We start from the raw sequence: 26080 nt of genomic DNA on the forward strand, positions 1-26080 counted from the left end.
AATGGGGAAGGAAAGAATAGCCTTGTTCTATTTGGTCCCATAGGGCAAATCTATCAATGATGAAGAGGTTTTCCAAATAGCTGAGAACATCATGTTTAGCACTGTCTCAATCTGCAAGCAGAAGTTAGTTCTCATTCAGGGAAGTGATTCAAACAGTTTCTGTTTGACTGCCAGCAAGAGACATTGTAAGAGGACTTTTTGGCCAGGTATATACAGGTTATACTAGGTCTATATTAATATTGAGGTTCTATGACTGGGTTATTAAAACTTTGCCATGTCATCAATAGTCACAAGAATATTCAAAATTGCTAATTCGTCATTCCAATTGTGTCTGACTCTTCATGATCCCATTTGGGGTTTTCTTGGCAGAGATACTGGAGTGATTTGCCATGTTTTAATAATATTCAGCAGCAAAAAAGTAAGATGGATTTTGGTATCAAGCAGTTAAATACAGCCAAATGGGAATTTGCTAAAATACTAAATGCTATGAAATAGTCTCATTATATGTATTTGTACAACATATTTCTGTTGAGCTGAAATCAATTACCATATTTTACATAATGGTAAATTTGGATATTATGGACTCAAATACACAAGAACACTTAAGAAATTCTTCATTCACATTAATCAAGATCAATTTGATTCTCCATCCACACCATGTTGCCCAGATTCCAACTGCATCAGATATTTTGGTTAACAAACTGATCTCAGTAAATAAATATCAAAATAATAGTAAACTCAATGGTATTGATATATTTTGGGAGCTGGAAAGAGTGTTGGTTCATTTCCCAGTCAGTTCTTGTCTTATAGTAAAATGAAAACTAAGTGTTTTAGGTAAACTCACTGCTATAGTGACTATCATTAAATCTTATCATTAAAAAAATTTATCATTAAAAAACATTTCAACTATGTTGATGAGTAAATATTTTATTAACTTATTTAAACATGATAGAAATTTTAAAAAATGTTCAGAATAGAAATTTTAATCTATATAGGAAAGTGCCAATCATAATGTGCTACTTTTATTACTGGTAGATATGCTAAGCTGTTGATTTTTTTCCTTTTGTTTACTATAAATATATGCAATTTTTGGTTGCAAAGTTAAGATATTTTTAGCTCTATGATATAACCAAATCCTGTGAATAGGTTATTCCTGGTAAACATATGCTGAAGTAATGGATCTTGAGTAAACCATCAACCATATGGTTTCTAAGGAAAGCATTTTATAGAAAAATATGAACAATACAATAATTGGTGTAAATAAAACTTTATCTTTGCTTTTACAAGGAAAATTATATTGACAATTTTCTTCTGTTGTTGTTGGATATGAGTTTTGTATCTGTAAAATGTGAAATATATAAAAAGGTTATGAGAAATTGATTTTGATAAATTAACAAATTTGTGAATTAATAATATATAACCAATAAAATAAAAGTAATACTGGATATATTTTAAAACAGTGTGTTATATAAGTTATACTCATTAAAAAGAAATAACTTGAAGGAGGAATATAAATAAAGAATGTGTACATATATATGTATATATATATATATATATATATATATATATATATATATATATATATATATATATATATATATATATATATATATATATATATATATATATATGTAATAGGCTAAAGATCCTCAAATGGGATATTAACATCAAGTTTTAATTCAATTTGCTTAAATTGTTTAATGACTTGAAATAACAAATCAATAATGCTTCATATTTGAAATAAAATGACTTCAATTCCTTGTATTACTAGAATAATCAGATTTTCTTGCCTTAGAAATCAGATTTAGTTAAAAGAGCATAGATTACATGCTACTCACTTCTCTGATACCCATATGACTAAAACAAAACAAAACAAAACAAAACAAACAAACAAACAAAAACAACTTGGATAGCTGTTGCTTCACTTTGTTAATTTATTTTGAAAAGATCAAAATCACACTTAGAAGATTTTAAAATTACTATTGTCATGAAATATTCTTTGGTTTCTTTAAGGGGGAGAGATCATATCCTTATTAATATCAGTAGAAAATGAAAGTGTATACCTTAAGTTATAAAACTGTAGTTACTGTCCTTCTCAGTTAAATTATAAAAGAAAATAAACTACTCCATTTTCTAATGAAAATGGCTTAAATGTAAATTATTTTTAATTTTATATTTTTAGTTAAAAATGGGCAAAATGGTATCATATTAAATTGGATATTGCTAATGCTTAAACATTTTTTTTCAATTTCCCTAATAAATTTTGGCTTCTATCATTAGAATATCATATATTTCAATAATCCCAAAATGCTTAATTTTGGAGAGAATGTATGGAAGAAAGATATTGATGATTTTGCCATGTGGTTTTTAATTATAGGCAGAACACTTGGAAGATTTTTTGAAAGCAAGTAGGAGAGTCCTGTTAAATATTACCAAAACTAGACAAAGTGGAACATAGTCTTGTTAAATTGTTATTCTAAAGTTGAAGATCCACCCCTTTTGGCAACCTCACTATTTTTTTCTAAAACATTTTGAGTGTAAATCTTCCTAAAATGAATTACATACATCCTAACCTTCTTAAACATGCAAATACTCCATATTATCATTCATTTATTGGAGGAAGCCACATGAATAGTAAGTTTCATTCATTTGAACAGAGCCTTAATAATTTATGTTGGCATGGCAAGTGTGTTAGAGTTTTTTTTAATGATTTGTTTGAGTTGTTTTTCATTCTGATTCTACAGTTGTCACTCTTTGTCAATTGCAAATGTCCTTGACCTTTGTGACAACTTGAGAACTTGAGGGAACCTTACAGATTATCTATTCCAATAACCTTTGAATTTGATATTTTTAGTAAATGGTGGTATTGGAATACAGTCACTAATTATGTATTAAATAAGAGTAATTAGGTCCTGTAAGAAATCCTTAGGGACTTTTCTATGAATGATGAGTATGAACATTAAGAATGAAACTCTTCCTCAAATACTTTCTTTGATAAATGATATATATTTTCATTATTGCATAATTCTTCTTGTGTTTCTGAATAGAAGAAATTTTCAGATATATTCTTTCTATGTGATGAATAAATTTAATGATAATAATCTCTGATGAGGTCTCAATGGGGGCAAACTCATATTTGACCACAAATAACTATAAATGATTGGATAGTGTAGTTATCATTCTCTTTGAATTTTATCAGAAAGCTATTTCTTCATATTATGTCTAAAGTACTGCATTAGTAATATAAGTAATGGTAGCAATATGAATTAGTCATATGGTGGGGAGTACATTGTGAGTTGTATATGAAGGGAGAAGAAATCACATAAAATAGGAAAAGATGACATTAGACAGTTCATATGGGTGATGAATGACTATGACATCATGTAAAGGAGTAAAGCAGGCTACTCTGTATTACTGAATCTCTGCCTTTCTAAATGATCACCATATATGGAAGCATTTGCAATTGTTCTATTTACTTTTGAAATTAACTGCTAATATACTCAAAGGGCTATCAAATTTTGCATGCCCTTTGATCCAACTGTTTCTCTACTGGACCATATCCTGAAGAGATCATAGAAAAGGGGAAAATGAGATACATGTACAAACATTAGCTCTTTTTGTGGTGGCAAGGAACTTGAAATTGAGTGGATACCCATCAACTGGGGAATATGAATGTAATGAAATATTATTGTTATATATGAAATGATGAACAGGTTGATTTCAGAAAAGCTTGGAAACACATAAACTGATGCTTAGTGAAGTGATCAGAAGCAGGAGAACATTGTACATAGCAACAATAAGATCATGTGATAAGCAACTGTTTTTGTAGACTTGACTTTTCAACAATGAGGTTACTCAAGGCAATTCCAACAGATTTGTGATAGAAAAAGTCATTGCATCCAGAGATGATTATGGAGAATGAATGCAGATTAAAGCCTAGTATTTTAACCTTTGCTTGCTCTTTGTTTGCTTGTTGTTGTGCTTTTTTTTTTTTTTTTTTCATTTCTCGTACTTTGTTCCCTTTGGATCTGATTTTTATTATTTGTTTGTTAGTTGTTTTGAGCAGCATGATGAATATGGATGTATGTATGGAAGACTTGCACATGTTTAACCTCAATGGAATTGCTTGCTGTCTTAGAGAGACTAGGGGAAGGAAAGGGAGAAAAAATTGGAACACAAGGTTTTGCAAAGGTGAATGGTGAAAACTATTTTTGCATTTATTTGAAAAAATACTATTAAAATGAAAAAAAAGATAAAAGAAATTAACTGTTTATAAAATATTGTATCTGAAGGAATTTCTCAACAAAATCATACTTTTGTTCACACTATAATGAAACTTTTTTTTGTTTTATTCCCTAGAATTCCAGGAGACTCTGTTTATCTGATATATTTAACTTAATTGTACATAAGGAGATACTGGAGATGAGTATCTCTTCTTAATTTAAATGAGGCATTAACATCTGTCACTTTTAGAGAATGAATCTCATGACAATGACTCACACCATTAATCTTAGCATTCACAAATGGAATCATATTATATATTTTATATCTTATACAATGGAGCAAAAGCAAACAAATTACAGCTACCTGAAAGATGTATTTTGCAAATAAATATAGCAGGGATAGTAAGAAGTAATGAGTGCAATGAGCTAGTATGATCTTGTTTAAATCCCTTAAACACTCTGGATCTCATTTGTTTTATCTATAAAAGAAGGACTTAGTCAAGAGGATCTCTAAGATGTCTTCCAATTCTACAGTGTTACAGCTCCTATAACCATTAAATCACTCCAGAAAGCTTCTAAAATCTCTATTTCATTCCTATCCTCTGGAGAACTCCTGCATATTTATACCATTTCAGCAAAGGAAGACAAAATTGCATTTCAATGCTGCATCACATTGTTAGTTTTTTGTTTGTTTTTATTCATTCATTTATTTGTTTGTTAATTTTTTTCTCTAAACCAAGGTGGTGTACTAATGCATGAGGGTCTGTTTTCCCTTAGGTAGAAATGCCATTTCAAACTGACAAAATAACATCATGTGGAAACATATTGATTCTAAATATCATCATGCTAAAAAAATTAGTAGAGCTTATATTTTATTGTGCAGAAATATAGATTCCTTAAAAGGGAACTATGCCTACCCTCTCCTTCCTCCTTCTCAAATTGACTTACTTGTTAATTCTAAGACTTTTATGAACCCTATTTCAATTCACTTTCCTGTTTTGTTTTGTTTTTGTTTTTGTTTTTCCCTCTCTTTCACTTATATTTTCTTTTCCTAATCAAATGCCCACTTAGATCAAGAGGAAAACTAGTATAAAATAGGCTTGAGAAAGGATTAACTATGGATTCAGTAAAATCTAGGTTCACCAATTCCTTCTGCAATATCTTACCTGTGTGATCTTGAAGGTTACTCAACCTGCACATCAATTACTACTGTTTTACATTAAAGGACAAAATTTACTTAGCAAGAATTTTCTAAACTACTGAAATGTCAAATTCAGATCACTCAATTCTCTCTCCTTTCATAGTTTGGAAATTGAAATATTAGATGAACTTTACCTATTTTGCTAATTTTTTAATACCTTTATTTTTTATTCCTTGCTCTTAACAAACAGATAATAAACAATCAATTTATAAGCAAGTAGAAGAGTCAGACATGATACTACTACTACAACAACAATAATACAACAATATTTTGTGTTTACTCTATCCCAGGCACTGGAGATACAACAGTAATAACAATTAAATCCCTGGCTTCAAGATAAAATTTTTTACCCTATAGATTATTTTATAGAAAATATAAAATAGACTATTTTGATAATGTATTTTATAAGTAGCAAAAACAAATAATTACATTTGAAACAAATAAAATCATTGAAAGTAAACAATTTTAGTCCGATTCTTTTTGTAGAGCAAAACAACTGTTTGGACATGTATACATATATTGTATTTAATTTATACTTTAACATATTTAACATGTATTGCTCAACCTGCTATCTGGGGGGGGGGGAGGAGGGAAAAATTGGAACAAAAGGTTTGGCAATTGTCAATGCTGTAAAATTACACATGCATATATCTGGTAAATAAAAACTATCATTAATAAAAAAAAGAAAATAAACAATTGTATAATATTTAGTAATTGTTTAACATCAAATTGCTAGCTGGGTTGGGGAGTAATTCGGGGGAGAGGTACAAAAATTTGGAACACAAGGTTTTGCAAAGATGAATGTTGTAAATTACCTTTGCATGGATTTGGAAAAAAAATATATCAAAATCCTAAAAAAATGAAAAAAAATTATGCTTTCTAGGTAGGTAATCATTTAACATTACTCTTTGTAGTTGAAGAGTTATTGTTGTTGTTGTTTTGGTTTACTTCACTGTTCTCATCTCAAGATGAACATCAGTATTCTTTATTGTGTTAGTAAGTTTCTATGGTCGCTCACTTTCTCCTTTGCCTCATCACTGTTTTAAATGAGAACTTTTAGTGAGACCACCTCTAATCCTAGGGAGGAGGGGGTATAGTATTTCAGGCCTTACTTAATTTCTCTCCTCTGCCCTTGAATCCCAAACTAAGAACTTCCCTCTCCAGCAAGTTACGGCAACTAGCATTGTCCCTGCCCCACTCTTTTGGACCAACTGACTTGGTGAATTCTCCTCACCCAGTACAGCTGGGTCTGACATTACTTATAATCAGGGATTCCCTCAGTCTTCCTAGACTTAGATCCACAACTATCTATATTGTCCATGAGGTGGACATTCCTGTGGTTTGGGCTTAGGTTCCTTCAGAACCCAGCAAGCCCCAGGACTCCTTGATTGCTTTTTCAAAGCAACTAGTTTGGAAGTGTTCACACTTTGCATTGGTAAAATTTCCATCCTGGGGTCTTTCTTCAAGTCTTCTCAGGTTACCTCAGTAGAATTGCTGCTCTACCTTGAGTCTTATTTGTTTTTGCTTTACCCTAAGATGAGATTTTGCTTTGTTTTTTGGGAAAATCTGGAGAGCTTGGAATATTCTGACCTATTCTGCCATCTTCCAGAATTCATACAGTCATTTATTTCTGATTATTACTAAATAATTCCTATGAGATTTATGGTGCTTTCACCATGATACACAAATTCCTTCTTATAGCTGTAAGATTCCTAAAACTCAATTTCTGGAAGGTTATAGTTATATTTCTATTTTTAAATTTCCTTTAAAACCTAAATTTTCCTTTTTCTCACAATTATTTTATTAAAATTATATACTGTGCTAAATGTTCTAGCTAAGGTTGCCTTAGGAATACATCTGGTGTACTTTTGATAACTATTCTTTTCTTCAGATTTCCTATATTGTCTTTTAACCCATAATAGTTAGCCATTGCATTCAAACTACTTCTTATTGCCAATTTTTCTTGAATGATTCTCTCCTTGAATTTTTTTAATTTTGCTTTTTCTTAGTTTTTTTATTTGTTTGTCCTTTTGCTTGAATTTATGCATTTCTTGTAGTTTTCTGGTAACTTATACAGTTATTCCAGAAGTTCTTCCACAACCAGAAAAAAAATAATTACTCCATTGTATAAATTTGTAGACAGACACATATAAAGATTAAGGGATAGTAAAATAATTATAATAATAAAATTGTAGAATAATCAAAATACTAGCTTTCATTTGATGAATTTTCTTTATCACAGGACTAAGATTTTATGTTTTACTGATTATTTTATTTATTCTAGGAATCATATCATTCATTTATGCATATATTTTCATTTATTTTTTTTTGTTTTCAAAAAATCAAATGATAAAAACCATGTAAGCAAATTTTCTTTTAGGAATTATCAATTTAATATAATTTATTCAATCATATTTCATATTACTCTTTAATTCTATTTTGCTGATTTCAATGCCTTATGAATTCTTTCTTTTTATTTCTACTAAATGCCTTTTTAAAACAACTCTTCTAAAGAGTGTGATCATCCTTTTCATATTCTAAGCTCATACTTATATAACATAGTCTTAAGAGGATGATTTCTAATTAGAAGAAACACACCCAAACATCCAAAAAGCATTGTACATATGATTTCTTGTTTTGAGAAAAAAACAAAAAACTTATTTACCTCTCTTGAAATTACATGTCAAGATATACCCCTTCTCTAGTAAAGGGAACTCTTGACTCAGAACTCCAAGGATAAATACTCTTCTCGAATTTATTCAGTTAACCTATAAGAATCTATTACCTCATGAAAGGGGGCAAAGTAATATTTTAACTATTCAACTAATAAATTTGTCTTGTTTTTCAAGCCTTAATGTGCTTTATAAATTTAATGTCTTCATAAAATCATGTAAATATGACATTATTATCAAAAAGTATGTTAGTACTAGAAGTTAGAAGATCTATATTTTAGTCATGGTGCTCCAACTTAACAGTTTTATAATTTAGGCATAAAGAAAGAACAACTTCTGGAAACATCAGTTTCTTTGAATTAAATGGTAAGAGATCATATAGAACTAATGGATTTCTAAGTTTTTTCCCCTGTTTTAGATGATTCTGTGATGGCTTTGACCAATTCAAAATATAAAAGTTACTCTGTGACTAAACAAGATTTTTACAGTAATTGTCATTGATTTTTATAGTAACTTCCATTTTGTGAACTTACTTTCCTACACAATAGACCTAGTCAATTTGAAATTGTCTTTTCCTCTATTAGTATTACAAATTCACTGTGAAATGCTAGCTTAGGTTGAATGTTATTAACTACAATATCAGGGATGTCTTTGAAATCCTGAGGGAAATGAGAAAACCAATTATTCCTTAGAGTATTAACTACTCTATAAAAGTTAAATTAAATATATTGCTATTACCACATTCCTGATGCATGCAGATATGCTATTAAATTTGATGGGAGTTGTGTTCTCATTAAATGATTAGTATAGACTTATGTGGGGCAGGGTGAATGTTTAGTACATCACATGAAGGTTAATCAGTTCTCATATAACCTATATTTTTTGTAGTACAAATTGATAAAATTTCTCATCATGATTTTTTTAAAAATAAGTACTGTCTCTGTATTGTCATTAAATAGTATGTTTTGATTTCTTAACAAATGCAAAGGAGAAAAGTGGGAAAACATATTGTGATTTTAAAGAATAAAGATAATATGTATATGACAATTTTAATAATATAAAAATGATTACATACAAATGTATTAGCTGTAAGAACTGAATTTGGTGCAAATTAAGACCACTCTGAGATACCACTACACACCTGTCAGATTGGCTAAGATGACAGGAACAAATAATGATAAATGTTGGAGGGGATGTGGGGAAATTGGGACACTAATACATTGCTGGTGGAGTTGCGAAAGAATCCAGCCATTCTGGAGAGCAATCTGGAATTATGCCCAAAAAGTTATCAAACTGTGCATACCCTTTGACCCAGCAGCGCTACTACTGGGCTTATATCCCAAAGAAATACTAAAGAGCGGAAAGAGACATATATGTGCCAAAATGTTTGTGGCAGCTCTTTTTGTTGTAGCTAGAAACTGGAAGATGAATGGATGTCCATCAGTTGGAGAATGGTTGGGTAAATTGTGGTATATGAAGGTTATGGAATATTATTGCTCTGTAAGAAATGACCAGCAGGAGGAATACAGAGAGGCCTGGAGAGACTTAAATCAACTGATGCTGAGTGAAATGAGCAGAACCAGAAGATCACTGTACACTTCAACAACAATACTGTATGAGGATGTATTCTGATGGAAGTGGAAATCTTCAACATAAAGAAGATCCAACTCACTTCCAGTTGATCAATGATGGACAGAGGTAGCTACACCCAGAGAAGAAACACTGGGAAGTGATTGTAAATTGTTAGCACTAATATTTGTCTGCCCAGGTTACATGTACCTTCGGATTCTAATGTTTATTGTGCAACAAGAAAATGATATTCACACACATGTATTGTACCTAGACTATATTGTAACACATGTAAAATGTATGGGATTGCCTGTCATCGGGGGGAGGGAATAGAGGGAGGGGGGGGTAATTTGGAAAAATGAATACAAGGGATAATATTATAAAAAATATATATATATATATATATAATAAAAAAATTTAAAAAAAAGAACTGAATTTGGAGCAATAACTTATGATTGCTACTTTCCCAATTACAGGTATAGATGTTTATTTAATTAATGACTGATTCCTCCAGACACATACAATAATTCTCACAAATTCTCACAAAGCAGATAAAGATATGGTTGCTCAAAAATTCTAATGGCATGTTGAGTTTAGAAACTGAACAACATAGGGAAAGATGACAATCTTGACGAAGCTTAAATAGAAATTAAAATAAAAAGAAGGAAGCTGAAACAAGGTACCTTATGATTTTTGAGTTTCTTTTATTTATTTTAAGAATAGGAATTTGGAAAGCATCTTAGAGAAATTTACTTACGATAGAGGTCTAAAACAAAACTAAATAAGGGCATAACATTTAGAAGCCAGGGCAAATACCCTAAGAAAAAATAATTGGTGAGGGATAACAGTTGTCTCAACTGACATGAGACCTTTGCTTTCTACATTTTCTAGGACTATAGAGAGGCTATCTTCACTGGCAATGAAGAAGGATGGGATGAATATCACAAATTTATGCATTAACCTTTATGCTTCTTACTAGATAAGTCAACTAAACTAATATTTTGGGTTCCTCATTTGTATTACACTCTAGTAAGCAAAGAAACTGTAATTTATCCAGAATGAAAAATATTACTTGTTCATAGCTTATTACCCTAGGATTCCTCTACTTGCAATAGATTGGATCTGCAATTCTAAAAGATTAGTTTAGAAATTATTTTTCTTATTATGTAGGTCAACAACTAGCTTTCAATGAGATATAGTAAAGCACTGTATAGTCCCCAGGTTCTCAGGATATCAAATGCATTTTGCTAATTGAGAAACATACTTAAACCAATAATCCTTGCAATATCCTCCTTAATCTTATTTTTTAATCTTCAATCTCCTAGTATGTACTAGTTTTTTCAGAATTTCCTGAAAACACACTTACATCTGCAGCATTCTTAAAAACCAAACATCAGTGACAAGGATGACAATGATAATAGCAACAACATACTAATATCACTTAATCCAGCCATTCCAGTAAACTATTATCCTATATTTTTCCCTCTCTAATTAAACAACTTAAGAAAGTCATTTATACCTTGCTTCAACTTTTTTTTCCCTTTCATTCTCTTCTAAATTGTGTGTTCTTTGTCTTCTGACTTTATCAATTATCTGAACTTGTTTTTTTACAAAGTAATAATGAATAGAAAAATGAAAGGCTTTTTAAAAAATTACATCTTGAACTTTCTGCCCATCTTTCTTAGTATACTTTTACTTTCTAGGTTTTCATAATATTTCTCTCTCATGATTCTCTCCTTGACTATCTGACAGCTTTCTCAGTCTCCTTTTCTCTGTCTTAAGTTGCTCACATTCATCAATAATGAACATTTCTTACCATTCTTTCCTATCCCTTTTTCTTTTCTTCCTCTAACAACATCTTGCTGGATAATTTCATTAAATCCCATAGTTTCAGTTATGAACTTTATGTAGATCACTCTCCAATCTCTACATCTAACATTAATCACTTTTCTGAGCTTCATAGTCATATTACTAACATTCTTTTGGATATTTTGAATTGGATGTCCCACAGGTAATTAAATGTCCTAAATGAAAAGGATAAAAGTGGGAAAATATATATTGTGATTTTAAAGAATAAAGCTATTGTTATGTGAGCTTTTTAAAAATATAAAGATGTTTATATACAAATTTATTAGTTGGAAGAATTAACTTTTAGAGCAATCACTTATATTTACCTCCCAATCTATTAACCTTCCTCTCTAAACCTTTTGGCTCTTCCCAGCTATTACTTTCAAGAATACTATCAAGCTCCCATTCACCAAGCATATTAAACTAAGTGTTGTGCTCAATATATGCAATCTCTTGTCAAATTCTGTTGTTTCTACATTTATAATATCCCCATTTCACTTCTTCACTCTATTCACAAAATCATTATTCTAATAATATATCTACTCATCACCTCATGATTAGATTACTACAATATCCATTGGAATTTTTAATTGTTAGAATTAGTCATTTACATAACAGTACAATAAAATGATGATTATGTATTAAATTTCAAGTCTAGTACACAAATTTTACTATTACTTGAAATTATACAACAAAATTATCATTTCAATTTATTTTTCTTCTTCCTTCCCACCCCAGAAATTGCTACCATTAGAAACAAGTATGTATTTATCTATCTATAGTATGTTTATAACTAGTAGACACATACATATATACTATATAAAGACATATATATGTAAAATGATCCTTTACAAACTTTAACTTCATATGTCCTTTATAGTTAAATTCAGTTTTTGCAATAAACAAAATAACTTTTTTGCTCAATGTCATTATTAAAACATTATTGCTGTTACTGTTTATAATATTCTCTTGCTTCTGCTCTTTTCATTTTTTAGTATTACATGCAAGTTTTTTCATGTTCTTTTCCCATAAAATTATTGAGTTCATTATTTCTTACAAACATAGTAGTATTCCATCACAATCATATAACATAATTTGGTCAGCCATTTGCCAAATTATGTACATCCCTGCAAATTCCAGTTCATTGTCACCACAAGGAAAGCTTCTATATATATTATATAACATATAGATACTTTTTATTTTTCTGAGTTATCTTTGCAAAGAGACCAAGTAGTGTTTTTGCAATACTTCTAACAGGATTCTATGCCTCCATACTGTTCTCATTTTCAACCATCCTCCAATCACCAACAAAAATAATTTTCCTAAAATGTTGGTCTCACTGTGTAATCTGTCATCCATTCACACTCAACAAAAATCAATATCTCAACATTTTCTTAAGATTCAATTGAAGGACTTCCGGCCAAGATGGCGGCGTGGAGGCAGACAGCTGCTTGAGCTCCTCGTTTTCTCTCAGAACTTACTTCATGACAAGCCTCTGACTTAATGCTTGACCCAGAAAGAAATCCACAAATTATCACCAAGAGAAGACACCCTTGAAAGTCGCCAGAAAAGGTCTGTGTTTGTTCGGGGGAGGGTCAATCAGACTGGGCGCAGACTGAGGGCAGACAGCCAGAGCAAGACAGGCAGCTCACACAGCTCAGACCGGAGGGGGAGGGGTGTGATCTCTGCCGTTTCTGCGAAAGGGCTTTTGCCCCAGTATGGATGCTCCGTCTTGGCAGCAAGCCAGGAGCGGTGGAGAGGGTGTAAACACCGGAGGTGAAGATTAAAACCCCAGAAAGCCAGCGTCTCTCAGAGCCTGGCCACCCCCAACCCCCACCTGGACTGACTCGGTGCGTTCTCAGAGCCTCAGAGCGCAGACTCAGTACAGTCATTGCTGTTCTGTTAGTGGCTCTCTGCTGCCCTACCCCCAGTCTGTAGAGGAAGCCCATTAATAACATCCAGCCCTATCCCCCGCAAAACAGACCAATTGTTTCTCTTGTCAGTTTGTTTTCTTTGATTCCTACTCTGACAAAATGAACAAAAAATTCAAAAGGGCTCTAACCATTGACAGCTTCTGTGTGGAGAGGGAGCAGACTTCAAATGCTGAGGAGACTAGGAACAGACTGTCCCCAGATGTATCCCCTGGGAGGGATATAAGCTGCTCCTCAATACAAAAGAACCTCACAGAGGAAATCAAAAAGGCTCTCACAAGAGAGCTGGAAGAGAAATGGGAAAAGGAAAGGGAAGCTTGGCAAGAGAGCCTGGAGAAGTCATCCCATGCATTCAAAGACAGAATGGATAAAGAAATCAAATCATTGAGAAACAAGATTAGTGAGCTGGAAAAGGTAAACAACTCCAAGGAAAACAGGATTAAAGAGCTGGAAAAAGAAATCAGCTCTCTAAAAAATAAAATGGATAAAATGGAAAAAAATTCCATAGAAGATAAAAACTCAATTGGACAATTACAAAGAGATATAAAAAAAGTGAGTGAAGAAAATACATCATTGAAAATTAAACTGGAACAAGTAGAAATGAATGACTCAAGGAGAAACCAAGAGGGAGTCAAGCAAAACCAGAGAAATGAAACAATTGAAAAGACTGTCAAGTACCTTACCAGAAAGACAACAGACCTGGAAAACAGATCCAGGAGAGACAATTTGAGAATAATCGGACTCCCTGAAAAATGGGAGGAAAAAAAGAGCTTGGACACCATTTTCGAGGAAATTATCAAAGAGAACTGCCCAGACGTTTTGGAAACAGAGGGTAAAATAGACATTGAGAAAATTCATCGATCACCTACTGAAAGGGACCCTAAAATCAAAACGCCAAGAAATATAGTGGCCAAGTTCAAGAACCATCAGACAAAGGAAAAGATATTGGAAGCTGCTAGAAAAAAACAATTCAGATATGGAGGATCCACAATAAGGATAACACAGGATCTAGCAGCATCCACATTAAAAGAACGCAGGACCTGGAACATGATATTCCGAAAGGCTAAGGAACTTGGTATGCAGCCAAGAATAACTTACCCAGCAAGAATGAGCATCGTTTTCCAGGGAAGAAGATGGACATTTAACGAAATAAATGAATTCCATCTATTTTTGATGAAAAAACCAGACCTACATAAGAGGTTTGATCTTCAAATACAGAACTCAAGAGACTTCTAAAAAAGGTAAAAAGAAATCTTGAGAACTATACTTCTGTCAAAAAAAATATGTAAAGAACATATGTACAATTTGTCTTAGAAACTAGAGGTGGAAAGGAGATTATATCATAAAAAAGTATAAAGTGGTGGTACTACATCTCATGAAGAGGCAAAGGTAACCTATTATATCTGAGAGAAAGAAAGGAGGGAGATGAACATAGCGTGTATCAATAGACATATTCGATTTATGGTGAAACTTCTTCCACTTCATTGAAAAGTGAAAGGGAAGGAGTAAGCTAAGGGGAAGGGAATACAGTAATTTCAAGGAAAAGGGGTAAAATAAGGGGAGGATCTTTAAGGTGGGGGAGGGATCCTAAAAAGGGAGGGCTGTGAAAAGCAAGCAGTGTTTACCAGTTTAATACTGGATAGGAGGGTAAAAGGGAAGGAAAGGGGAAAAGCATAAGCAGGGGTTAATAGGATGGCAAGCAATATAGAATTAGTCCTTCTAACCATAAATGTGAATGGGGCAAACTGCCTCATAAAGAGGAAGCAGTTAGCAGACTGGATTAAAAGTCAGAATCCTACTATATGTTGTTTACAGGAAACACACCTGAAACAGGATGAGACATTCAAACTAAAAGTAAAAGGGTGGAGCAGAATCTATTATGCTTCAGGCAAAACCAAAAAAGCAGGAGTAGCCATCCTCATCTCAGATCAAGCAAAAACAAAAATTGATCTAATTAAAAGAGATAAGGAAGGGCATTATATCCTGCTAAAGGGAAGCATCAATAGTGAAGCAGTATCAATATTAAACATGTATGCACCAAGTGGTGCAGCATCTAAATTCTTAAAAGAGAAATTAAGAGAGCTGCAAGAGGAGATAGATAGCAAAACTATAATAGCGGGAGATCTCAACCTTGCACTATCAGAATTAGATAAATCAAACCACAAAATAAATAAGAAAGAAGTCAAAGAGGTAAATAGAATACTAGAAAAGTTTGATATGATAGATCTTTGGCGAAAGCTAAATGGAGACAGAAAGGAATATACTTTCTTCTCAGCAGTTCATGGAACCTACACAAAAATTGATCATATACTAGGGCATAAAAACCTCAAAATCAAATGCAATAAGGCAGAAATAGTAAATGCATCCTTTTCAGACCATAATGCAATCAAAATAAAATTTAATAAAAAGCCAGGGGAAAATAGACCAAAAAATAATTGGAAACTAAATAATCTTATACTAAAGAATGATTGGGTAAAACAGCAAATCATAGACATAATTAATAACTTCACCCAAGAAAATGACAATAATGAGACATCATACCAAAATGTGTGGGATACAGCCAAAGCAGTAATTAGGGGAAGTTTTATATCTCTACAGGCCTACCTGCATAAAATAGAGAAAGAGAGGGCCAACGAATTGGGCTTACAACTAAAATTGCTAGAAAAGGAACAAATTAAAAACCCCCAGACAAACACAAAACTTGAAATTCAAAAAATAAAAGGTGAGATTAATAAAATTGAAAGTAAAAAAACTATTGAATTAATTAATAAAACTAAGAGTTGGTTTTATGAAAAAACCAACAAAATACACAAACCCTTAGTAAACCTGATTAAAAAAAGGAAAGAGAAAAAGCAAATTGATAGTCTTGAAAATGAAAAGGGTGAACTCACCACTAATGAAGAGGAAATTAGAACAATAGTTAGGAGCTACTTTGCCCAACTTTATGCCGATAAATTCGATAACTTAAATGAAATGGAAGAATACCTTCAAAAATATAGCTTGCCCAGATTAACAGAGGAAGAAGTAAGTAGTCTAAATAGTCCCATCTCAGAAAAAGAAATAGACCAAGCTATTAACCAACTTCCTAAGAAAAAGTCCCCAGGACCAGATGGATTTACAGGTGAATTCTACCAAACATTTAAAGAACAACTAACTCCAATGCTATGTAAACTATTTGAAAAAATAGGGATCGAAGGAGTCCTACCAAATTCCTTCTATGACACAGACATGGTACTGATACCTAAACCAGGTAGATCGAAAACTGAGAAAGAAAACTATAGACCAATTTCCTTAATGAATATTGATGCTAAAATCTTAAATAAGATATTAGCAAATAGACTTCAGAAAATCATCCCCAGGATAATACACTATGACCAAGTGGGATTTATACCAGGAATGCAGGGCTGGTTTAATATTAGGAAAACTATTAGTATACATTATACACTTCAACAATGATACTGTATGAGGATGTATGCTGATAGAAGTGGATTTCTTCAACATAGAGAAGAACTAATCCAATTCCAATTGATTAATGATGGACAGAACCAGCTACATCCAGAAAAGGAACACTGGGAAATGAATGTAAACTGTTATTTTTACCTTCTGAATCCAATTCTTCCTGTGCAACAAAAAATTCGGTTCTACACACATATATTGTATCTAAATTATACTGTAATATATTTAACATATATAAGACTGCTTGCCATCTGGGGGAGGGGGTTGGGAGAGGAAGGGAAAAAATCTGAATAGAAGTAAGTGCAAGGGATAATGTTGTAAAAAATTACCCATGCATATGTACTGTCAAAAAATGTTATAATTATAAAATAAAATAAAAAATTAAAAAAAAAAAAAGATTCAATTGAAAATGTTTTGTTTTGATTTGAGTCCTTTTCAAGCTTTTCTCTCTCTCTTTTTTTTTTTTTTTTTACTTTTTACCTTTTAGTATTTAATATCACAATTTAAAATCTAGTGAAAACGGTCTCCTTTCTTTTCCTTGAATATGTAATACAATCTCCCAACTATGCATTTTTGGTAGACAGTTCTACATATCTAAAATATTCTCACTTCTTATTTCACTCCTAGATTTCTTGAATTTCTTTAAAATTCAGTTCAAAGTTGGCCTTCTTCTGGGACCCATTATCACATTTCTACCTAACCCCACTGTTAATGTTTTCCCTGTACTACTGACATCAATTTTACCTTGCATAAGTCATACATATGATTTTTAAACCATATCTTCGTTATTATTATAAAAGTTTCTTGAGGCTTGGGATGAAATGTTTGTCAGTTCTTTGTATTCCTAGTCCTTCTATAATGTATGGAAAATAGTAAGTAATTAAATGCTTTTTCATTTGTTGACTTTGCTTGAGTAGCTTTAATATTCCTTCCTCACAGTTACATGAAGTACTTTGCAATAGTAACATCATCACATTGTTCCCTCATTATACTTTGACCTGTTTCTAACTTTTATTATTGACTTTTTAAAAGATAAAAATTCATTAACAATGAACAACATTATTTATTGGCCATCCCTATTTTCCTACTATAAAGTTATCTAAACATCTTTTTCATTTATCAGAAGGTTACTTGGGAAACATGTGGTTTGAACACAATTAATTTAGGGAATCTTATAAGGTAATTTAATTAAGACGTATGATGATAAATATATTATAAAAAGTGGTGCATATGTTATTTGAGCAGACTATGATATTTCAATGAAAATGTAGATGTACAGTAATATATATTTAATTTATCTTGATATTTTTTGTGATTACCCATGAATCACAGGTATTACATGTGCAATTTTTTTGAGTGAACTTATAAGCATAATCAAACTCTAATTAATAAGCTTTAACATCTGATTTTTCAAGAAAATTTCAAATAAAACAAAAATCACTAGAATGTTATATTATAAAATACATTTTAAAAGTTTACCTTACATTTACTGATGCCAAGTACACAAATAAATATGGGGAAATATGCTTTTAAAAACATCTTATATCATAGAAGTTGTGTGTTCCCCTTTCTTTGAGGTTTTTAAGAAAATATCACTTATTAAGTATGTTATTTTGGTGATTCCTTTTTTATATAGGTTGGAGTACATGTCTGTGATTTTCCTTTCAATTTTTAAATTATATTATTGTGTGAACTGTACTTTGTAGACTCTAATAAGCTATTTTTGAAAACATAACTAAATTATTGATATCATAAAAGCCATTGTATCAAAGCCTCTAGGCTTTGGAATTTTTTGATTCTCAAAAAGTGAATTATAACAGTTTTGCATTCATTTATATTTATTGGACTTATGTAAAACTTTTCTAACTTTATTTCTTATATTATACTTAATTATATAAAATAATGTATTTAAAACATTGCATCTTTTCACCAATCATTTAAAAATATTTATGTTTATTTGACTCAACCTCACAAACCTAGATAATATACATCTTCTTTAAAGAGTTGAAAAAAAAATCTAAGAACCTTAGCCAAAGATATTAAGGAAACATAGTATAATATTTATAAGTTCTTAAGGGATCTTTGAATATTTTACAAAAGGCAAATAAAACCAACATTAGTGAGAAATTATTGAGCTTGTAGAGAGGAAAGAATTAGGAGTGGGTCTAGAATAAGTTTTTATAATAATAGCCTTTTATTTTCTAGGACAATCAGCTTTAATAGTCTATTTAATAGTTCATTCAAAACCCAGGAAATAGAACAAATTCATTAAGTGATATTCTTATAAAGAAAATAAGAAAGTAAAACTAGCCAGTCATCTGAAAGATTATTGAAATCTACTGATTTTTTTCTTTACTTTTTAAATTTTTTTTAAATATTAGAAAATAATGTCAATAATTTGAATAATTTAAATGGAAAGAACAACAAAACAATAGAAACAGAATGTTAAGAAAGTATAATTTTAAATACTACTGACCTCAATTTTAGCTTGCATAGCTCATACATATAATTTTTAAACCATATCTTCACTATTATGATATGAGTTTTTGAGGGTTGGGATCAAATATTTGTCAGTTCTTTGTATTCCTAGTGCTTCTATAATGTATGGAAAATAGTAAGTAATTAAATACTTCTTCATTTGTTGACTTTGCTTGAATTGCTTTAATATGTCTTATTCCTCACAGTTACATGAAGTACTCTGCATCATCACATTGTTCCCTCATTATACTTTGACCTGTTTCTAACTTTTATTATTGACTTTTTAAAAGATAACAAAGAAATATAAAAAGAAGTATAAAAAGACATAATTTTCTTTATTGCAAAAGCAGGGTCAGTGGAGGTGAAAGAGAATATGATTTTTGGAGTTTTCCTAGGTCAACACCTAGAAAATAAATTGTTTATTTCCTACCCCTCCCGTTTTCCTCTTTTAAGAAGTTTTTTGTTATAATGTGTGTCTAGAGGGAATAATATAATTAATATTAGTAATATCCATCACTATATTATTTCTATTTAAAACTGCCAATTCATGTAGAAATATGACTTATAAAATTATTAACTTTTCTTAGAATAATTGGAGTCTAACCTGAATCAAAGTATTACATAGATGGAGGGTACTTACACTTTTTAGTATTTGTCAGCTTAAATGGGAAGTTTTTGAGGTATGGAAACATTGGATGATTATCATTTTCAATTTGATTATGCAAATTAAAACAACATTGAGGCTTAACATCACCCCTATCAGAATTTTTAAAAATGCTAGGAAAATATTATAAGGACTATGCTATGAAAATATAGAATTAATAATCTGTTATTGTTAGAACATTAATCATTCTAAGTACTTTGTAAAATAATTTGGATTTTTACTAAAGAAGTCAGTACCCAGAAATCAAATCCAGAAATGAAAAGCATACACATATACAAGCACAGACACAATACACATACATAAATACAAATATATACAAATGAAAAATATATACATACATCAATATACATATGCACATATGTCCATCTCTATGTCTATACACTGGTAAAGGTGGATATGCACAGAAATATATGTGTATATTTGTGTATATATATATATATGCATATATACATATGTATATACATATATAGTGCTTATATATACTGATGTTCACATGTGTATCTATCTTTTAGATAGATTATAACTATTTTAATTGTGTACATACAGATATGCATATATTTGTTATGTATGTAATCTTACTTTTTAAAGTAGTAAGAGGCTAGATGAAAAGTTGGGGAATGGCTGAGTAGAGTAAATCACAGTATGTAATGGCATGGTAATGGTCCATAAGAAAGGAAGAGTACTGATTTTACAGATAAATTTTGGAAGACTTCAATTCCAAATGAATTAAACCCAAGCAGGAAAATGATAACCAAGATGACTATAATAACGTACAGAAAAATAACATTGAAAGACTTCATGTCTCTGATCTGTATGATCAATTATGGTCCCAGAGGACTGAAATTGAAACATGTCTCCCATTTCTTTGCTTTATGAGTAGAATTTGCATACATTTCAATATATAACTAGTTTGTTTTTACTTAAGTTTACAAATTTATTTTATGATAGTATTCTATTTGGAATAAAGAAAATGACACTGGAAAGTGAAAATAATTATACACATTTATTTATCTATATATTCACACATATATACATATTATATATAATTATGTATAATAATATATTATGTTACATTATACCATTATGTAAAATTGTTTTATATATCCATCATCTTAATGGTGAAGTTTTCATTTAGTATTAGAAGAAGAGCTCAAAGAAATTACCTGAGATGGGAAAAGGAAGTGTTATCACCAACATGATAAAACTTGAAAAGAGACTTCTAAATACAAACTTTTTCTGTTTCTCAAAATTTTGTCATGATTTAGCTATAACTTTTTTGTGAAGTTTGTTCATATAGTTGGATATCATTAAAATACCTTTGTGTACTCAAATCTCTTCTTCTAAAGTATATAATTTATTTCTGGGCATTAAGTGGTTCTCTATAGATACATATATACATATATATATATATATATATATATATATACATATATATATATGTATATATATATATATATATATATATAATTTTATATATCTCTATGTCTCTCTATCCACACATGCATAAATATTCTATTTTTGATTCTACTGACAAAGTAGTGATGAACATTTTAAATGGAATGAAATACAATTTCCTCACATTCTTTTTCTGTCCTCAAATCTGCAATGGTTCCTTGGAGATACACACACAAACACACACACACACACACACACACACACACACACACACTTATGAACAGGCTAATATATTTATATTCATCTTGTTCTTCTCTTGACCAAGAACATACAATGGTTATCTATTGAATTGTTAATCATAAAAGATCCATTTATTCATGCCTTATCACATTCCCCTAAACCCTACTCAACTCTCCTGATATTACCACATTTAATATGACTTCCCAAGATTATATTTTGTTTCAAAATTTGGCCTCATAATACTTTGATTTTATATTGAATTTTTCACTTTGATGATTTTGATATTGTTCCCTCTACTGGTGAATGCCAGCCTACCTTTAAAAAATCTACTCATAGTTCAAGGTCATATTTGTCTTAAAATTCTCCCTTATGGCTTTTCCAAACTAATAGCAATAGTTAATTAAGATCAGAAAGGTGAATCACAAATGGATGATTTCTCAAATTATAAAATGGCAATCATAAAGGCTAAGTAGAAGGAGTTTGGCCAAGTGGAAAAATCAAGGGACTTGGGTGCAATAAACTTGTTTTGACGTTTAAGACCTTCCCAATAACATTTCAATTACACTAATATTCATCTTTAGGATAGTACACAGTGTGTAGCATCTCATTGTTTGCACACATACACATGTATATTTCAGGGATTATTTTTATATTTTTAAGCAAACTTTAAGATCTCTTCCTGTTCCCAAGATAAATGATGATCATATTACATGTATTAAGTAATTTTTTAAAGAAATTGCTTGAGATGGAAGTTAGAAATTTCAGACAATAATAAAAACATCAATGAATTTCTGAGTATAAAAGCCTTAGAATAATAGAAAAAAACCATTAGATTTAAAATCAGAAAATATTGGTTTCTGCACTCTCCCACCTAGCTATCAGTCACTTTTTTGTGTGTTCTTCATTTCTGATATTTTCAATGTCTATGTTACAGTGCTATCTAAAGAAAAAATACTATTTTAGCAGATGTAAAACAGTATATTTCACTTATTATAAGTACTTTTATTAATTTTGGTCCCATATTAGAAAGGGGCAAAATATATATTTTTTTAATTTTCTCTGTTCTTTCAGGTGTGAGAAAATTACTTAGAAAAAAAAAAGACTTTTCCATAAAAACAAAACAAATAAATTAAATGGATTGAAGAGAATACTGGGAAACAATAAGTTCATATCATAAAGTATTGTTCTATAAAACTGGAGAAAGAAAAATGTTCATTGAATCTCCTGCCTAATTGACTGAGTTTTCTATCTACTTCAAAATTCTTGGTCACATGTGATACTATTACCCTGACTCTAAGTAATATCATAAGAGTAAAATCAAAAAGATATATTTTTAAAAATTATATGCACATCCAAAATTGTAGTTTTCAAATATACGGTATTTATATATTTAATCCTAAACACCCAAATCTTTACAATTGAGTCAAATTATCATGTATCTGTACAAATATATGTGCATGTTCATACATTTATAGATCTGTAATGTATATTTTATGCTGAAATATACAAAGTTATTAGAGAGAGGTAAGGAAGATCTTGATTCAGATTTGAAACTAAATTTTGAGGGAACTTATATACCTTAACTGTTCACTAACAATTAAAGTATATAAGTTCCCTCAAATTTTAGTACCAGGTCAAAAATGGATCCCCCATAATGTATTCCTGAAATCCCTGGAATGATTGAACAGATTTTCCTTCTACTCACATATTCACATATATGAGTAACTTGACAAGAAAAGTAATGATCCTTCTAATTCTAGAAATTTTATTTTTTTACATGAATATTGTATAATATTAATTAGGCAATCTTTGCAAACTAGCTGGATAGTAATATTCCCAGTCCTGAAAGTTGTTCCTTTAGATTTTCATTTTTTAATCTATTTTTTTTAATTAAAAGCTCACTTTGTTCAATTGTTTCCTACGCTTTTCTCAAAACTTTTAAAATTATTTTAAAAGTAAAACATTAGAATTCATCATTCAGGTTAAAAAGGATTCCAAACTACATTTAAATGTCATTTCACAAAATATTTTTGTTTTTTCTTTTGTTATTATTTTAAGGTTTAGTTTGGCTTAACTGTCAACTTTTCGTGTATAGAAGCATTTAAAATACATATTAATGTCAGGTTAAAATATGCATAAATACCATCATTAAGATCTAAAAGTTAAATTTCTAATGCAAATAATATTTAGGCAACTTTCATATCATTCACTAGTAGTCCATGGATAACCTATTTAGAGAACAATCTAAAATTGATTATCACTGTACAGTGTTATGAAGATAAATTTGCTTTTAAAGAATAAAACTTGTCCCTTACATCTTATGTGAGTTAGACATAGTTTAAGATTCCATTTTAATTTTTCTTCAAAAATTCGGGCTTTTAACTGGTCTTCCAGGTGTCATCTCAAATACCTCCCAGCCTTTTTTATTTTAAGAGAAATTGAGAATATTTGAAATATATTTTTTTATTATTTTAATCTAATACATGCTAGCAAGAAAAGTTTATTATAATTCTATCTGTTTCTCTTTGGAAACTTTTAATGTTACAACAATATGGAAACTATTAAAATATGATAAATTTTTTAAAAGAAGTCTCTACATAGGAGCTTTAATTAGATGCATTCTTTCTCCATTCTTTATTGTTTTCTGAATCCACATTCTCAGTTACTGAAGGAATTTTTATCATAATAACCATTATTTGTATAATTATTGGTCACAATATAATTGATGGCTGAAGGAACATTTTGAATTGTTTTATCATATACTTTAATTTTATGAAATTCAATTTTATTTTTAGTTCTGAAACTTCTAATTCTTATCCATTGAGAGAAAAAAAAAGCAAAACTCATTATGAATATATATATATACATATACATATATGTGAAGATATGCATACATATACTAAAATAAAATAAATTCCTACATTAGAATTGTATATATTTCATATTTGTAACATATAAAATATATGCATATATATGTATATATATATATATGCACCATGATATGAACTCTCTATCTGAAGGTGAATAACTTGTTTTAAAATATAAATATATTCATTTTCAAGGTTCACATGAAGATTTATGCTATTATAATAAAACATCTTTCAATCTGAATTCATCATAATATTTAGAAATACTCAGTATTGTACACATCACAGCTCTTATCATAACCTATGCCTTTGTAGCTTTGAAGTAGACATGTTTGTTGCAATAATGCATCATAGTGAGTATTTCTTGTTAACCAACCATAATCCCATAATCCAGCTCTACTTATCACTCCCTCCAATCCAACTCTCCATGTGACTCAGTATCACTGTCAGCGACAAACATTAATAAGACACATCATATTCAATAGTTCACCATTATTAAAAAAAAAACAAACATGGATTTAAAAATGTACCTTGAAGTAGAGAAAGGTTTAGAGATTTCATTGTAAGAATTGTATCTGCAGCTAATGTTTAAACTTATGTAGTAAATCATAAATCTGAATCAAATTTTGACAATATTTAAACAATCCATATGTTTTATATCTTTCCTCTATATTGCTTTCTTTATAAATAAGAAAATGTAGTTTCCACTTATGGAAAAAATAAAAGAGTATGTCATACTGTTTTTCCAGAAGCTCAGTACTTCTTTAACTTCAAAATCAAAAAGCTTGAATAAAGAGAATAAAAATAAAAATAAAACTCACCTTGTCCACAATACATATCTGCTTTCTGGTTTGAGCATCAAGGATTTCTATTTCAAAATGAGTAGTTTTTGAATGTTTGCTTGCTGTTTTTCTCAATCCACCAGCAGATAGTACAAGTTGTGACAAAGAATGAAAATTTTTCATGTCATTCTTCAATAAGGACTGTGTAGATCCTTGGGCAAATAATTCCCTTTTTCTGTCTATAGCAGAGGGCTTGTTCCTTTTGAACATTGTAAAAACTAGCAGGAGACTCTGTCCTGTCAACACAGGACACTTCCAAATGTGTTCCCTCTACATCAGTTAAATACAGCTGATGAAACCCTCAAAGGTCAAGTGACATGCCATTTCAAGAGTGTAGTTTTATTTAGCAGACCTGAAACAATGACTGATCTATTTCTATATATAACATGCTGTTATGAATTACTTCAATGTTGTAAAGGTTTCTTTACTAGCTATTTCTTGCTTTGATATTTTATCTTTGTTTATTTGACAAATAGTTACTGAAATTCTGGGGCAAGAATAAAATTAGAAACAGAGTGAATACATATCATTTCTGGTCTTGGGGCATTTAAAGGGTTAAAACAAACATGTGCATGAGATTGCCAGTGGAATCCACACTAATGATTCCAATCCTGGAGGGAACTTCTAATACCAAAATTGTATGTACAAGTAAAAAATGTGTGAGATGTATTTTGGCTTAGAGAGTTGTGACTTC

General features: G+C 30.4%; 1 protein-coding gene across 1 annotated transcript in view; it reads right to left on the bottom strand.

Moving 5' to 3' along the window:
* Positions 1-25650, bottom strand: part of TECRL (trans-2,3-enoyl-CoA reductase like) — a 164673-nt gene extending 139023 nt beyond the window's left edge. Inside the window, exon 1 of the mRNA XM_074276759.1 lies at positions 25366-25650. Within this exon, the coding sequence (XP_074132860.1) occupies positions 25366-25596 (231 nt within the window). The 5' untranslated portion in view covers positions 25597-25650. The remainder of the gene's footprint in view (positions 1-25365) is intronic.
* Between the last annotated feature and the right edge of the window lie 430 nt (positions 25651-26080).

This window comes from Sminthopsis crassicaudata, chromosome 6, assembly GCF_048593235.1.
Source record: "Sminthopsis crassicaudata isolate SCR6 chromosome 6, ASM4859323v1, whole genome shotgun sequence".
NCBI classification, from domain to species: domain Eukaryota; kingdom Metazoa; phylum Chordata; class Mammalia; order Dasyuromorphia; family Dasyuridae; genus Sminthopsis; species Sminthopsis crassicaudata.